This window comes from Spea bombifrons, chromosome 1 (assembly GCF_027358695.1).
Source record: "Spea bombifrons isolate aSpeBom1 chromosome 1, aSpeBom1.2.pri, whole genome shotgun sequence".
NCBI classification, from domain to species: Eukaryota; Metazoa; Chordata; class Amphibia; order Anura; family Pelobatidae; genus Spea; species Spea bombifrons.
In genome coordinates this window covers 159,313,566-159,330,058 of record NC_071087.1, presented here as the reverse complement: position 1 = coordinate 159,330,058, position 16,493 = coordinate 159,313,566, and the positions used below count along the sequence as shown (strand labels likewise).

At 46.0% G+C, this 16,493-nt stretch overlaps 1 protein-coding gene across 2 annotated transcripts in view; it reads right to left on the bottom strand.

Annotated features, from left to right (window-relative positions):
• Positions 1-363: 363 nt before the first annotated feature.
• DYM (dymeclin) overlaps positions 364-16,493 on the bottom strand; it is a 101,714-nt gene continuing 85,584 nt past the window's right edge. For both annotated transcript variants that reach the window (XM_053448239.1, XM_053448238.1), the window contains one exon: positions 364-686. In XM_053448239.1, the coding sequence (XP_053304214.1) occupies positions 537-686 (150 nt within the window). In that variant the 3' untranslated portion in view covers positions 364-536. The remainder of the gene's footprint in view (positions 687-16,493) is intronic.

Genomic DNA, 16,493 nt, shown 5'->3' with positions numbered 1-16,493 from the left:
TCTTTAAAGATTTTTGGTGTCATTAATGGAGGTTTTTTCTGTTACTGGAAATATGTTTTTTTAGAGATGCTTATTTCTTCTCCATGCAATCAGAAAACGTCACAGCTTTATTAAATCAAGTGAAAACTAAATACAAGGTACCCATATTACCTTAAAAATTGGTTTTACAGAACAAAACAAAATAAACAAAATTGACCTCTTCCTGCGGAACGTAAAATATAATTCTCCGTCTCGTGTCATAAAAACCAACAAAAAAAGAACTGAAGACGGCATTTTTTTTTTTTTTTATCATTTGTGGTGCTGATGCACCCGGAAGCAAGCAATATATAATAAAAACAGAACACGGAACGTGAATTTACCCCCAGGACGCGGCTCCCACCAAAAAGGTGGAATAACCACAAAAGTGCACAGGATTCCCAGAGTCCTTTGGTGAAACCTGCTGAGTGGTGGAGGGCCGCACAGCGCGTCGCGCACCCCTCTAAGGGGCGAAGCCGTTTAAGCCGGCACAGCAGTATCTACGGGGCTAGGGCGCTCGGTCAGCCGGAGTCCATGGTGAAGAGCTGGATGTCTCGGGGGTTCCAGTAGAGTCCCACGGCCGAGTTATACACTAAAGACCAGACGTAGGGGATGAAAAACTCCTCCGGCTGCTCTTCTTCCACGTACTTGAACTTCAACTCGGGGAATTTCTATAAGAAAAAATAAACAAATAATAAAACTAGGTTTATAATCCAATGTAAATAAAAAAGTAATTTTTTTTTCATTTAAATACAAAGTTAAAGCGAATCTGTATTTTTTACCCAACATTTTCAAGTTCTGTACACTAAATAGACGTAAATGTAACGAGTATCCAGAACCAATGTATGTGTATTCTTATATATATTTACTATGTTCAATTGTAAACACCATTACGTTTATTTGGTGTAAAGAACTTTAAAGGGAACTCCCAACAAATACTTTTATTACTAGTATCGATAATAGAGTGGCTTAGTCTCAAACCACTTCAGACCAATGAAAGTCTATGGAGGAAGGGACTTCATTAGCATCGCCATAAAGCATCAGCTCAGTGTGGTGTTTGAGCCGGGAAAGTCACCCAAAATATCAGATGACTGACAGCGACGACGGCTCCAGGTCTGCAGATAAAGGGAGTTTATTGGGGCGAAATGAGATAAAACCAGGCACTCAAACTACTAAACAGCACGCAAGGGGAAAACACACGCGAGACGTTCGGCCAGGACGGTCATCCTGAGAGTTTGGACTTTGTCTCGTAGCCCGGCTCTTCCTTCACCCGATGCTAGCAGATCAGAGCGAGAGGTCCAGGTAATAGAAAACACGAACAATGGGGGAAACCTATTGAAGTCCGCGAGGGCCGCTGATGCTGGGGATAAGGAACGCCATTGTGTGCTATGAAAGAAATGCATTCAGTGGAGGAGGCAGAATTGTTTCACGTGCGATGATTGCTTTAATAGGTTAGATTATCTTCCCACCTACCCCACAAGCACGGAACGCAATCCTCCCGTGCTGACAAACCCCCTGCCGGGACAATGGGCTTACTGGAGGATTTAAACCTTAATCAGTCGATTCAGGAGCCGTATGCCTATCCCATGCATGTTTAAATGCCCTTGCTGTATTACCCTCTACCGCTTCTGCTGGGAGGCTGATCCACTGATCTACCACGCTCTTGGTAAAAAGTAATCAATACTCATCATTTGAGTATACGCTCTGCCTGTGGGTTTTAACATTCTTACTATAAATATTTACCCAGGATCTGCCCCTGAGCGGCGCATGGACTTTTCACTTGATTAGGAGGGACGGTTACAGAGCCCGAGTGATGTGGATTCGGCCGCAGTCAGGAATTTAAGCTCACCTCGTGCTCGCCGTCAAACAGCAAAGGCTAATAGCTCCTGATCGCAGACAGATCTGAAAGGGAAGCCGAGGAATGAAAGAGTCTTTTAACCGAGTGCCAGCCGGCTAAGCCGGGGATGCGTTACCAGAAAGGAGACCCCCCGAGGGGCAGCTTGAAGTGGTGGGGGAGTGAAGGGCCGAGTACCGGGAAGGGAGGAAGCGGGGGCTTATATTATAAATGGTCATATATATATATATACATGCATACATACATACATCGCCGCAGACATCTGTACGACGCACCCAAACTGATAAAAAGAGTTCATTCTACAGCTTCTCGTCCACCGTACAGAAAACGCCAGCGATGGGGAGAGTTTAGACAGAGTCTTATACTCACCCTGAGACTAAAGATTAAAAGAGGGGAAAAGGAATTAGGGTCCCTACAGTGACTGGCCCTTCCATACAGGGATACTTGGCAGGTATGCCTACACCATTGCAGCAAACACTCTTGATGAACACAACAAGCAAGAGAAACTTTCCTTTTAACTTTGTTACCGAAACGCCTCCAGTAACCCCGTGGCTATTATTACTGGGAGTTACGGCCCCCGTATTCATCACACTCGGCCCGTTCTCCGTACTTCTGGGGCCGAAGACGCTGCACAAGGATCTGGAGGTGCCAACCTGCGCGCCCGTACCTGCCACGCGACCCGACCCTAGATAGAAGACGCGCTCGGCTAATCGCTGCGGGATAATACGCCATCCGGTTTATTATTTATAAGGACGTGGCCTGGAACCGATAATAAACTGCAACCCGATGACATGGAGGACGACGAGGCCTGTGAAGCTCCCCATTAATAATCCAGCGACACCGTATCTCGCCCGCCGCTCGCTTTCCTTCTGCTCAGCGGCTCTCCTTTTTCCATTCACTGTCTGATATTTACACCGGCCCCGCTTCTCGGGCTCTATACGGATAGCATATATATATATAAATAAATAAATATCCATTAAAGGAGAAGTGTTGCCGTCACAGCTTTTTTTTTGTTTTATTTTTGTACATAAATCAGCAACCTAACAACAGGGGAGAGATACCTCAATGGGGAGGAATAATCATGCAGATTCTTACAACAGAAAGATGGCCGCTCCCGTGGTTTACTAGGGATTTAACACCTATAGACCGTCTATAAACGTACTTATATGGGTTGATTCAACGTGAAATATAGGATTTGGGAAAAAGGGAATGAGAATGGATTCCGTTCGAAAGGGTTAAAGAGCTCTAAAAAAATATAATATATTTAAATGTGCTGATTATTGATAATGTCCATTAAAAGGAAGCGTCCGACCTTTTCCCATTCTAACAGATCTTTGTAATTATAGCGAGGGAATCTATACATTTGCTAGCAAACTACCCGGCACAATGTAAAGGGGGGTTTTGTTTCTGTTGACTGGTGTGACTGGTGTGACTGGTGTGCATCAAACCCACTGCCGCCATTAGTCTACACGATATAATAGACATTAGGGGTTAAGTTTTATTCTGGTGCGATGTTTAAAGGCCCCATAGCAACCAATAGAATATTTCCGTTTACTGGACCACTCAGACGGTTGCTAGGGCGATAAGCCCCAGAATCACTTTTGATGCATCACCCCATATAATATCTTCTTATCTCATAGGTATTGAGGTTGACTCCCTTTTTGTCTTAATTTCAGAAGCGATAAGAGGAAAGGGGGCAGAATCCCCCCCCCGACCCTTTAGAAAGAGGATCCGGGCCGTTGTCACACTGGGTAAGATCGGTTTCAAAGGGGAAATAGAGAATGAATCGCTTTAATAGTCACGCCTGGGACTCCGATGAGAGCTTCTCGCCACCCAGAGAAGAGACGAGAGGAGAAACCCCCCGTTTCCTTGCTTCTTGCAGACAGAACGTTGCGTGAGCAAAAAGCAGAAGTAAAAGTCGTGGTTTGGGCAGCCGTACAAAAGCGAGACGATCCAAATACTTTTCAGACTGTCTGCAGTTCCAATCACGTGACTTTATCAAAAGCCGCAGGAAGTCCTTGGAACAGATGTGGCAGACGCGAGAGCGAGCCCACCGCAAACAGCCAGTCCGCTGCAAACAATGAGCCCCCCGCAAACAGCCAGTCTGCTGCAAACAGCGAGCCCCCCCTGCAAACAACGAGCCCCCCGCAAACAGCGAGCCCACCGCAAACAGCCAGTCTGCTGCAAACAGCGAGCCCCCCTGCAAACAACGAGCCCCCCGCAAACAGCGAGCCCACCGCAAACAGCCAGTCTGCTGCAAACAGCGAGCCCCCCTGCAAACAACGAGCCCCCCGCAAACAACGAGCCCACCGCAAACAGCCAGTCTGCTGCAAACAACGAGCCCCCCCTGCAAACAGCGAGTCCCCCCTGCAAACAACGAGCCCCCCGCAAACAGCCAGTCTGCTGCAAACAGCGAGTATCCCCTGCAAACAACGAGCCCCCCGCAAACAGCGAGCCCCCCGCAAACAGCCAGTCTGCTGCAAACAGCGAGCCCCCTGCAAACAGCCAGTCTGCTGCAAACAGCGAGCCCCCCGCAAACAGCCAGTCTGCTGCAAACAGCGAGCCCACCGCAAACAGACAGTCTGCTGCAAACAGCGAGCCCCCCCTGCAAACAGCCAGTCTGCTGCAAACAGCGAGCCCCCTGCAAACAGCCAGTCTGCTGCAAACAGCGAGCCCCCCGCAAACAGCCAGTCTGCTGCAAACAGCGAGTCCACCGCAAACAGACAGTCTGCTGCAAACAGCGAGTCCCCCCTGCAAACAGCGAGCCCACCGCAAACAGCGAGTCCCCCCTGCAAACGAGCCCCCCGCAAACAGTGAGCCCACTGTAAAGAGCGCGCCCATCGCAAACAACAACCAGCCCCCCCCCGCAAACAGCGAGCCCCGCCGCAAATAGTGCGTCCGCCATTAAGAGCCAGTCCGCCCGCCGCAAACAGCGAGCCCCACCGCAAACAGCGAGCCTCCTGCAAACAGCGATTATAATATAAAGTCACTGGCGTTATTAAAGGAATAGGAAGCGTTAAACCCGTTCCTTGGCTTTAGCCGCGCGTCTAAAACGTTTGCCAGGCTTGTAAATAAAAAGAGAAAGCGAATGATAAGAATTGCCTGAAAACAGAGACAGACTTACTGTCACCAAGCGTTAACTGTGTGATCAGAGCAGCCGAGGAAGTGGCCCCTTATCTGTCTGAGGACATGCTGACTAATACCCCGCTCAGACCTCTGGCTCCAGCGGCTAAATGCCCCGGGAAGGGAGCGTGATAACGGCCAGCGCCAGCACACAGCCTCGCACGTCTCTCCCATACGGCTTTATAGGAACGTCTTGTGGTTTGTGTAGGGTTAATAAATTGGAACATCATTTCATGTGCTGTTTGGCGTCATTTGCCCATTTTCTGGCTGCTCTAAGACCTCGCCGGGGTCCTTGGCCGGGGTCCTTGGCCTTGTCTCGCGCACAGGGTAGCCTTAAGCCTGTCCCCCGCTGATTAACCCCTACATGTTCTCCATTCAAACCGCTCCTATTAATACAAAGACAAGGCTCTGTAACAGCGCCAGTAAGGGGGATCTCCCACTACCCCCCGTATATAATATTTATATGATTAGGCACTCGGCAATGCGCGCCAAGAAGGTTTTTGTTACTTCAAGCAGGATCGCCGGGAAGCGTCCATAAAAGTTCCTAGCTGGATGTCGGACAATAAGAGCCGGCACCTTAACCGACGTCAGACACAACGGCCGGAGTATTGTCGCAAATAAAGACGCATTTCGCTAATTTAAAGCCAATACCTGGCTCTTGTAAGCGATTATCCTTGCAGCATGCGTGACGCGATCAGGTTCAGCGTTCCGATCTCCAAGGGGTAGGAGAGGATCACTTGAAACATACAAATAAATGTTACTAGTTATATGATTTTTTGCAACATATATATATATATCCATTACAACCACGGGACAATAACTAAACACATTGCGGCTCTTTTAGAGAACTTGAATGAAAGGGTTAAAAAGAAAAAATAATCTAAGCCATTTCCTTGCGGTCATTTACTGGCAATAATCTGCCCATTTGTGTGCAGTAAAATGCATTGAAGTCCTCACAAAACGGACTCCAGCGTGCATAAAAAAATAAAAACGCGTTATTGGTGAATAAAATGTCCCCTTAAGGAAGATACAGCAACATTTTCACTAAACTGAGCCAGGTTGGCCTCTTGATTAAATTAATTTCAGTAAGTGATATCGTTGAAGTTTACTTGGGGGAAGCTGTTTTGCCTCGCACTGATTCTCCTGAGCACTTCCTGTGTACGGCCTGAACTGAAAAGACAAAACAGGATGTAAACCTGCCTCTTATACTTTAATGGACTTTTTCTCCTCTTTTGGCTCTTAATCCTTCTGCCAGCAGCCATTAGATGGGTATTTAGTAGGGGCTCCTACGCCCTTTTCAGGGCCAGATCCGCAGTGCGTGGTAAATGCGGGTTCGGAGGATGTGAACGAGGCTGCAGGCTACGTCGTGGCAGAGGAGTAAACAACGTTTCGAACGAGCTGTCAGGGTTTGAAATAATAATTGAAGTCTATATATTTTAAGCGGCAAGTTGAGACATACGCCGGGGATACTGCAGAACCCGTCTATCAAACCTTAATGCACTCATTATGTCCCAGTTGGGGTAAGAAGCTTTTTGGAAAACCACCCTCAAAGGAGGGTTTATCGATGATATTCCACTAGAATACTGGGATTAGAGTTCTGCGTGGTGGATGTGCTAAGAACTGGGCTATATTATGATACTTCGATACTTATGATACTTAGATCATGCCTCCCAGCAGAAGCGGTAGAGGGTAATACAGTGAGGGGATTAAACATGCATGGGATAGACATACGGCTCCTGAATCTAAGACGAGACCAACGACTGATTAAGGTTTGAGTCTTTACAGCAGGAGAAACGGCGACTAGACGGGGGCCGAATGGGGCCGATCTACCATCAAATTCTATTTCTATTCTGTTTTTCATGTTGAGCAATGTAACAAAATGACCTATGTTTAATGAAGAAGGACACGCTGTAGCATTTTTAACACCAGGAATAAGTCTTTGCCTCAGCTCAAAACCTTCAAACATATTTAAAAGTCTGCATTTCGGCCAAGAAAGAGTTAACGCATCATGCGCAAACACGTGATAAAGATTGACACGTATGAAGACCCTAATTGCAGGGAGCCCTCGGTATCCCATATACAGCGCAAAGGCTCTGAAGTCGAGAGATATTTTCTGCGCGCGTGGAAGTAAATTCACTTCTGCGAGAGATCGGACGCCTCGTTATACGCTTTGGGCCAAAACCTTCCAGAATGAGAAAAACAAAACAAAAAAACAAAAAAAAAAACACAACATGTTACTTGGCTGTGCTTTAAACTCCGGTCTGCGCATTTTTTCCGAGCAGTAACTTCACACAGCGAGTGACCCGTCCCAGCAGGCAGGCCGAAAATATGCAAAAAGTGAGCTTTTTGGACAAACTCAGAACAGCAAGAATAAAAAAATAAATATATATCACTTGGTCCTCTCAGCTTAATACACGGTAACCGGTGAGATATTTCTTCTAATTGCGGATTGGAAACGATTAAGGTGGGTGCGCTGCACCAACCCTCTGGAGCTGAAAGTGTTAACAGAGCCCCCCAATCACTGGCCAGTGCAAAGTGCTGCTGTGTGTATCTAGCTGGCGGCTGCCACTGGCCTTAAAGCTCCAGGGCTTGCTTTATCTCCCAGGTCTGGCCTTGCTGGGGTTTGTGATTAAAAAAGACTCATTTAAGTTAAATCTATAAATGTAAATATTTTTCAAAAATCGGCTCAGGTCACAGCCACAGTGAAGCTGGACAGGAGGGGGGCAAAAAACAAGAGGCGGGGGCAAAAAAACCTATTTAACTATATACAACACAGGGTATCTGCGCATTCAATCGGATAATATTAACCCTTTGGAGTAACATTAAATGGAAATGGACTGATTTGGGCTACGGCACATATTTGGCACTTTTGTTTCCGTGGGGGGTAACCTAGACCTGGAATGCTGTTTTTTTCACTAAAAATAAATAATATTTTTAATAATAATAATAATAAAAAGTTCTTGCGTCTCCTGAAAGCGGTAACGGTCCTGATTTCGTCAGCGAGGTTTGGCAACCTGAGAAACTTTGTAACCAATTTCATTTCCTGATACATGAAGGGTCCACGGAGGGATCTGGGAGGGTTTGGGAGCTGTGGAGGGCTCAGACGCCGCGGAGAGACTCCTCGAAGGAGCCAGCCAGTCTGTTGCTTATCAGAGCCGCGGCCAAATAGCACGGAGCAAACACTGGAAGCTGCCAGACCTCATTTACAGCTCGCCGGGGCTCGGCGTGATAGCACTTTATAAACACGCAGGACCCCTTCACCGCAGGAAACGCCAGCATTCCTCTGTGACGGCTTCCAGGACAGGAAGGGGTTACCGTGCTGATAGCGTAATCGCCCCACTAATAATATTTAGAAAAACAAACGTGCGGACGGGGGGGGGGGGGGGGGGGGGATTGACTTTTCGGTTAGAATTAGATGCAAACGCTGATCAAACGACAAGCCGGAGACGCCAAGTATTTGCTTCCGATGGATAGGTTCCTATTCCACGAAATATCTCACAATTGTTGCATTCTTTAACAAAAATAAATATATAAAATAAATAAATAAATAGAGCAAAAGCGAGGGAAACAAAAAGCGTATATTGTGTGTTTATATATACAAAACAACGCAGAGAATCCTGTGCAATGACAATAAAAAGTACGACGGCGTACGTGAGCTGAACGGCCCCCATTGGAACCTAAAAAACGCTCTCAGCGGACCGGCCGCAGCTCCAAGAGAATGCATTATTACTGTATGTATAGCGCCAACAGATACCGTAGTCCTGTACAACGCGGTTTTACATGAAACTAATGTATTTTAGGGTTTGCATTGTCTAAGCCTCAGCAGATCCAAATACCGTATTTGCTCGATTATAAGACGACCCTGATTATAAGACGACCCCCCAAAATCTGAATATTAACTTAGGAAAAAAAGAAAAAGCCTGAATATAAGACGACCACAAAGGAAAAAAGTTTTACCAGTAAATGTTAATTCATGTAAACTCTTTTTTTTAATAAAAGCTATGATTGAGAAAAATATTTTTTTTGTTTTTATTTCCTTGTATTTTCCAACCTGTCCCCCAGTTATGCACATCTGCCCCCAGGCTTGCCACACCAATATGGCACTGTGGCCCATGATATGCCTTTTAACCCTCTATATGCCACTGTGCCCCATGGTATGCCTTTTGACCCCCTATGTGCCACTCTGCCTCCAGAAATGCCTTATTCCCCTATATCCCATTCTGGCATTTAGGGGGTTAAAAGGCATATTATGGGGCAGAGTGGCATATGGGAGGTATAAGGCATTTCAGGAGGCAGAGTGCTCTATTAAATGCCCCCTTAACGCCACTCTGCCTCCTGAAATGCCTTATACCTCCCTATATGCCACTCTGCCCCATAATATGCCTTTTAACCCCCTAAGTGCCAGAGTGGCATATAGGGGAATAAGGCATTCCAGAAATGCCCTATGCCCCCATTTAACACACACACACACACGCACACACACACACACACACACACACGCACACACACACTTACTTACCGGTGCTTCCAATTTCCTGCTGTATTGCCGGGGCAGCGGGTTGACGTCTCCTTCCGCTGCAGCCGCGAATCGCGTAGACGTCAACCCGCTGCCCCGGCAACACAGCAGGAAGCACCGGTAAGTGTGTGTATTATGGGGGGGGGGTGAGACAGGAGGATCCAGGTCCCCTGCAGCGGTGCGGGGGATCTGGATCTTAGTCTCCTAATCAGACCTCTATTTGAGGTCTGATTAGAAGACGAGGGATATTTTTCAGAGCTTTTGCTCTGAAAAAACCTCGTCTTATAATCGAGCAAATACGGTAGTTAATCAGAAGGTTAAGAAGCCTTTTTTTCAGTCTCTGTGTCAACAACCAATCAGGGCCTGCTTTGGAGTCACACGGCAATTACGGGTTCCCAGCAAAATTTTACGATTGAAGAATTATATCTCGGAAAGGTCTAGGAGTCAAGTTTTTACTGTCGTATTTAGTGATAAAACTGAAAAATTCAGCAAATCAGACAGAACCATGGTGATAAAGATTGCTGGGCAGGGACCCCGAAACCTGGCACGAAACGGGGCAGACATGAAAAGATCGGCCGTGCCGCCGGTGCCTGCGTTCTGTGTGAAGAGACAGCCGGCAACGAGCCGTCTTTTAATGGAAAGCTTCCTTCTGAGAGCGCGTTGCGTGTGAATCACACAGAGCCCGGGCCCCCGGGAGTCTGACCTGAAGAGGTTCCGATCTAATTTTGGTTCCCGAGGTTGCGGCAGATAAAGTAACTTGTTCAAGGTCACATGAAACGGACACCAGGATTCCCACCGCTCCCCGGCCCCGAAACGCACGGCCCAGACGCGGGGAAAAGTCTGAGAACAGGTCTGGTTCTGGTAGGTCTGGGGGGGTCATAATTTAGGATGTATTTTTAAGCCTTAAAGGAAGCAGAGCTGTCACTCTGTACTCATCTGACTGCATGCAGGTGTGAGATTTAATAAGCGAAAAATACAAAACCCCCCCCAGTGCTGTATACAGTAATATAACCCCCAGCGCTGTATACAGTAATATAACCCCCAGCGCTGTATACAATAATATAACCCCCGCCAGCGCTGTATACAGTAATATAACCCCCCCACCCCTGTATACAGTAATATAACCCCCAGTGCTGTATACAGTAATATAACCCCCAGCGCTGTATACAGTAATATAACCCCAGCGCTGTATACAGTAATATAACCCCCAGCGCTGTATACAGTAATATAACCCCCAGCACTGTATACAGTAATATAACCCCCAGCACTGTATACAGTAATATAACCCCCAGCGCTGTGTACAGCAATATAACCCCCCAGCACTGTATACAGTAATATAACCCCCAGCGCTGTATACAGTAATACAACCCCCCAGCGCTGTTTACAGTAATATAACCCCACCCCCAAGCGCTGTATACAGTCATGTGATATTTTGGGTGACTTCAGCTCCACACTACACCACACTAAGCTGATGCATTATGGCAATGCTAATGAAGTCCATTCCTCTACAGACACATTAATCAGAGTGTCCGACTGGGTGATTAAGACTGAGCCGTTCTATTGTCCCCCACAGGCGGTATAAGGAGTCGGGGGGTTTAGTAGATTGGGGCTCAGATAACAGAGTGAGAATCATACAAATGGCTGATATGCAGCTGCCTGAAAACATTATATTATGGGGCAAAAATGACAATAGTTTTAAAGCGGAAACAGCGCGATATATTTGAAACCGTATATTTATCCTGATACTTGTTGGGTTGTTCCCCTTTAAGTACTAGTACTAGTCTCAGGTGTATACAGCGTTGGTGGTCGAGGGTCCGCACGCAGAGCCAGAGGGTCACCTTTTTTAAGTTATCGTGTCTGTCATGCAGACCACAGAAACGTGACAGGCAGCCGTGTATTTTTGAGGGTTGACAGGCGGGTCGGCTGCTGCATTCATTCCAGCACCTGAGTAATCATGGAGGAGCCCGCGGAGCGCAGACCCGTCAGGTGCGCCGGCGTTCCAGTAACCCAGCCGATCGCGGATAAAGACGTGGAGGCGCGATGACGGATTTAGAGATCCGGTATGCATTGTTTCTGCGCTCTGTTTTATATCCCTTATCGTGAACCGTCACTCATGTACACGCCGTCCCAAAATATCCATCAATAAGTCCGGCGCACGCACATAAAGGCTTTCATTTCTCTTTGTATCCAGACTACCCCGTGGTGGGGGTAACGTGGGGGTAATGTATACCTAACCATTTCCGTGTCACATTTCCAACTGCCCCCAAAAATATTTACTGAACCCCCCCGGAGCCGCTTGCTAACGTTATGTATTAAACTCTTACTAATACGGGCTCTCTCGCCACGTTACCCATACAAAATGGGGCTTATTTACTAAACATCATTATGAAGGCCCACCACTGGTAGGTTTCTCCAGGAGGGAGGGCTGAGCTGGCCCTGGATAATGTATGGTTCAATAGGAGAGGGCACTGAACGAACCCCCCTGATATTACTATACATTATACAGGGCCAGCCAAGCTCTTCCTGCAGGAGAAGCTCACTGGTGGCAAGGGCCACAAACGGGCCAGTTTGCATATAAATGGTCCCAGGGTGCTTTGGTTACGGACTCCGCGTTCCCTTTAGCGCATGCCACGGAAGATCGGATCCCAGTGAGCTTCTGCAAGATGGTTAAGAAAAAAAAACCACTCTGAAAAACCAAAAACAATCAAACTGACCTTTTCTCGATGGGTTTAGGTAATTTCAGCCGAGACGCATCTCAGTGCTACAGCCTGAAAAGAACATCCAAGTGTTCATCCTCCAGCCCTTAACCTCTCGCTAACCCACCCCAAATAGCATGGTGGGGGCAGAACAGGAACATTTTACAGTCTCCTGGTTATTATAGCCCATAGAGTGCTCGGCGGACGGACCCACTCAACCAATCACAAAACAAGTGGTAATATTATATATACACACATATGTACACACACACACACACACATATATACACACACATACACATATATACACACATATACACATATACACACACACACATATACACACACACACATATATATACACACACACACACACATATACACATATATATACACACACACACACACACACATATATATACACACACACACACACACACATATACACATATACACACACATATATACATATATACACACATATACACACACACACACACATACACACACATATACACATATATATACACACACACACACATATATACACACACACACATATACACATATATACACATATATATACACACACACACACATATATACACACACACACATATACACACATATACACATATATATACACACACACACACATATATACACACACACACATATACACATATATACACATATATACACACATATACACACACACACACAGAGTAACAGACACAAGAAGACTCGCTCCTGTGTGTTAAAATTTAACATCATTAAATTCCACCGTTCTCCAATGGTATACCTGCCAAAAGTCCTGTTTTTTTACAGGACAGTCCCAGTTTTCAGGTACTGCAGACCATGTGCCAGTTGGATAGATACCACCATATTTCGCAGTGCAGTACAATGGGTTGCGGTGAACAGAGTAGATGCCGAGATGCATCTAAACCCCAAAAAATCCCTATTTCTAGGAAGGACCGTGGGTTTTGAGACCATTTTGTGAAACAAATACCCCCCAAAAAATGGAATCCAAAAAGCTTGCTAATTAACTTCACAGGACCTGAAAATATGCTAATCCCCGGTTTCCCTTCAGCCATCGCTGAGAGATGTCCGGTCGCCCTGATAACGTGCGCCGCCGTAACATTCAGAAATGATTTTCCTGCTCGCGGCGCTGCCAACGGGAGCTTCAAAACGCGTCTCCGCCGTGTAACTGATGGCGGTCCAAAGACAACAGACCTTAGGCCGATGAATAGGACGCTCAATCCAGTCTGGTGCCGGTGATTTCTATAAAGTTCACAGATTATTAATTACAAGATTCAGGGAACAAGGGGGGGGGAATCATCCGTGTTAAAGGTGCAGTGCCACTAAGCAAAGCATTACACTCTCTGGCAAGACTAAATATTCATCGTACTCTCTAGAATGTTCACCAAATAAACGTTAGGATATACATTATATCCCTGAAGAGTTGATTCCACACAAAGGTGTTCTTTTATATCAGTTTCTAGGGCAACAACCTATCAGTTCAGCCTTTGTGTCACATGACAATTAGGTTATCCCAGCAAAAATAATGATTGAAGCTAATCTTCATGAATAATGAATTGTCTGGGGAGGCTGCGGGCATGATGGGACAGTACTGGGCATGATGGGACAGTACTGGGCATGATGGGACAGTACTGGGCATGATGGGACAGTATTGGGCATGATGGGAGAGTATTGGGAATGATGTTTTGTTACAAAAGTGTTAAACTCAGCAAAGTAGGTGGAACAGAAGCTTCAAAGTGCTATTATGCTAATGATAACAGTAACTATGTGTTATGATGTAACTTGGGGGTCTTTGAGGGCCACAAATAGGCCAGTAAGTCCCTTTCCTGCCCGGGAAGCCTGGAGGGGGACCGGATCTTCTTGGTTCTTCTCCGCAAGGGTTGGGACCACTAAAATCGTCAATTCAAAAGATCTACCTATTTCCCCTCTTCACCAGAAAAGCTGGGACCTTTCCAGGGGGGCCCGGCTCCAACATGGATTTTTTGGTGTCTTTTGTCAAATCCGATGGTCTGTGCTGCAGTACTTCTCATATTTATAAAAAAAAATCCAAATTCAAAATCCATATGTATTCTGTGCAAAAAAACAGGGCACTTGTCGTAAAAATATATACAAAAAATGTTCCACAAAGACGCCCCATCCTTTCAGGCCGTGTGATAAAATAGGCTGGGGCTAGAGTTTGGAAAACATGGGCTGCTACACTGTGCGTAATAAGAATATATTGCAGTAATAGCCCAAGGGAAAATGCAAGCTGATGCTTTTTAGTTGGGCAGACTCAGAAAAAGACGATGCGTACGCTTTCAGGACCTCAGAGGTCTCTTCTTCAGAAAAGAAGCTCACTTTAAGTGAATAGAAGCTGCTCAAGTTCATCCTGCTGTGTTGGCCGAAGCACCTTGACACTTTGTATCACACTTCTCTATAACATAATGAGCTCATTTCACAGTTTTAAGTAAAAAGCGGTTATTAAGTAATCTAAAATGTTTCAGTTATTAATTCTCCTCTGGCCACACCCCTGGGGGAGGGGCATGCCGGGACCTCATGCGCAGAGACACAAACACAGCTCTGAAGAGGGTGTGAGGGCAGGATCTGCGATGGTCTGCAGGGATCGGGTGATCATTTTCCCTATAATGAGGAATGTAGATTTTTAAGTCACCCTGCGGGGGTTGTTAATAAGCAGCTATTTATCATACTCTTTAGCTACAGGTGGTCAGGGGGGGTTACATTACCCTTAATAGAAGGGACGTCACACTTTTTAGTAACTATAAAGTAAGGGCTGCTGTTTTTATGGTTTGCTGGTGAATAAGAGACCCCCGCCAGCCAATCACAAAAGGGGCTCCTGGTCCTAAAACGATGTCAGTGCACCCCCAGGAGCTTACGCTCACCTGTAACGTGTGAGCAGGTTTGGACAGGAATACTTTTGGAGGTTAAAGAGAAGGTAGAACACAAACTTTAGACATTATTACTGCGATCAACAAAACAAGAAAGAAGGATTGCATTACATCATATAATAACTCTTTTACGGGAGATTAAAGGATCACTCCGGGCACCGAGTGCGTTCCGCATGGACTCCGGCACATTCTATCACTTTCAAATCATTTTCTTTAATAGGCGTTAGAGAATAAGCCTTCTGTCTCGTTTTGCTCCTACGGAGGCAGACGGCATGCTTAAGTACTCTGTCGGGGCGCGTGGTGTGGGACGCTTGTACGAGCCGAGCTCCCGTTGGAGACAGATGATTATCTAGCGCCTCTGAAAGGCAACTGGATGGACCAAGGATAATGCAGGGACCGGGAAGAAGGGCTGGATGACCCTTTCATAGATTTGGAAGACGGCGAGGCAGCTGTTGGAGAACCGCGGGAACACGGAGACCTCTTTGGTGTAAGCGTGTGTTTCGGCTTTAGTAACATATAAAGGCTGCTATGAATGTACTTGTACAGTATCCTTCGCACCCTTCACTCCCCGTCTTATATTAAATAGCTCTGAAGGCGCTCTGAGGAAGACGTAAAATTAAGACTGCTGTCCCCAACGTGCTACATATGGATGGGGACATTTAGCGAGGCCGTAAGACCAGACACACTGCAACACGAGCAGCATTTTTAATTTAATGACAATTCCTGCTTCAGAATAAAAAGTTACCATAAAAATGGCGTTGAGGCAAAGGGAATAAGTGTAAGAAGCGCCGTTAGGAACAGGGCTGTGCAGAATGAATAAGAAGAAGAATAAAACTGTTGGACGCTCGGGATTTATTCCAATATTTCATAAGGGGGGAAACCAGTGGCCGAGTCACACAAACCATGTTGGCATTTCGCATAAAGTCAAAGGAATCTCCATAAGACGTTAAGAAAATAGCGGTCTAAAAAATATATTTTTGTTCCCTTAAATTCCCCTCAATTAGGGCTTCTGGTTGCTATAAGCAGCAGAATTAAAAGCCCACTATGCAAGAAGATCAGAGCATGGAGTGGATTCTGGTGGAAAGTGGTTTTATCACCATGGCAGCCGATGGAATGTTCCTGCTGTTTGGACAATTTCGTTGGTTGCTATGGTGATAAGACCACTTTTAAAACCCTCAGAGAGAATAACTTTTTATGGATAACTGATTCCCCACTGGATCAACAATCCATAGCCAATTATTTCCTTGTACATTATTCATATTATATAACTAATCCCGTCCTTATAACCCGTTATATCCCTGTATATTCCTCATATTATATATTATATACTCTCCGGCCGTATAACTAATCCCGTCCTTATAACC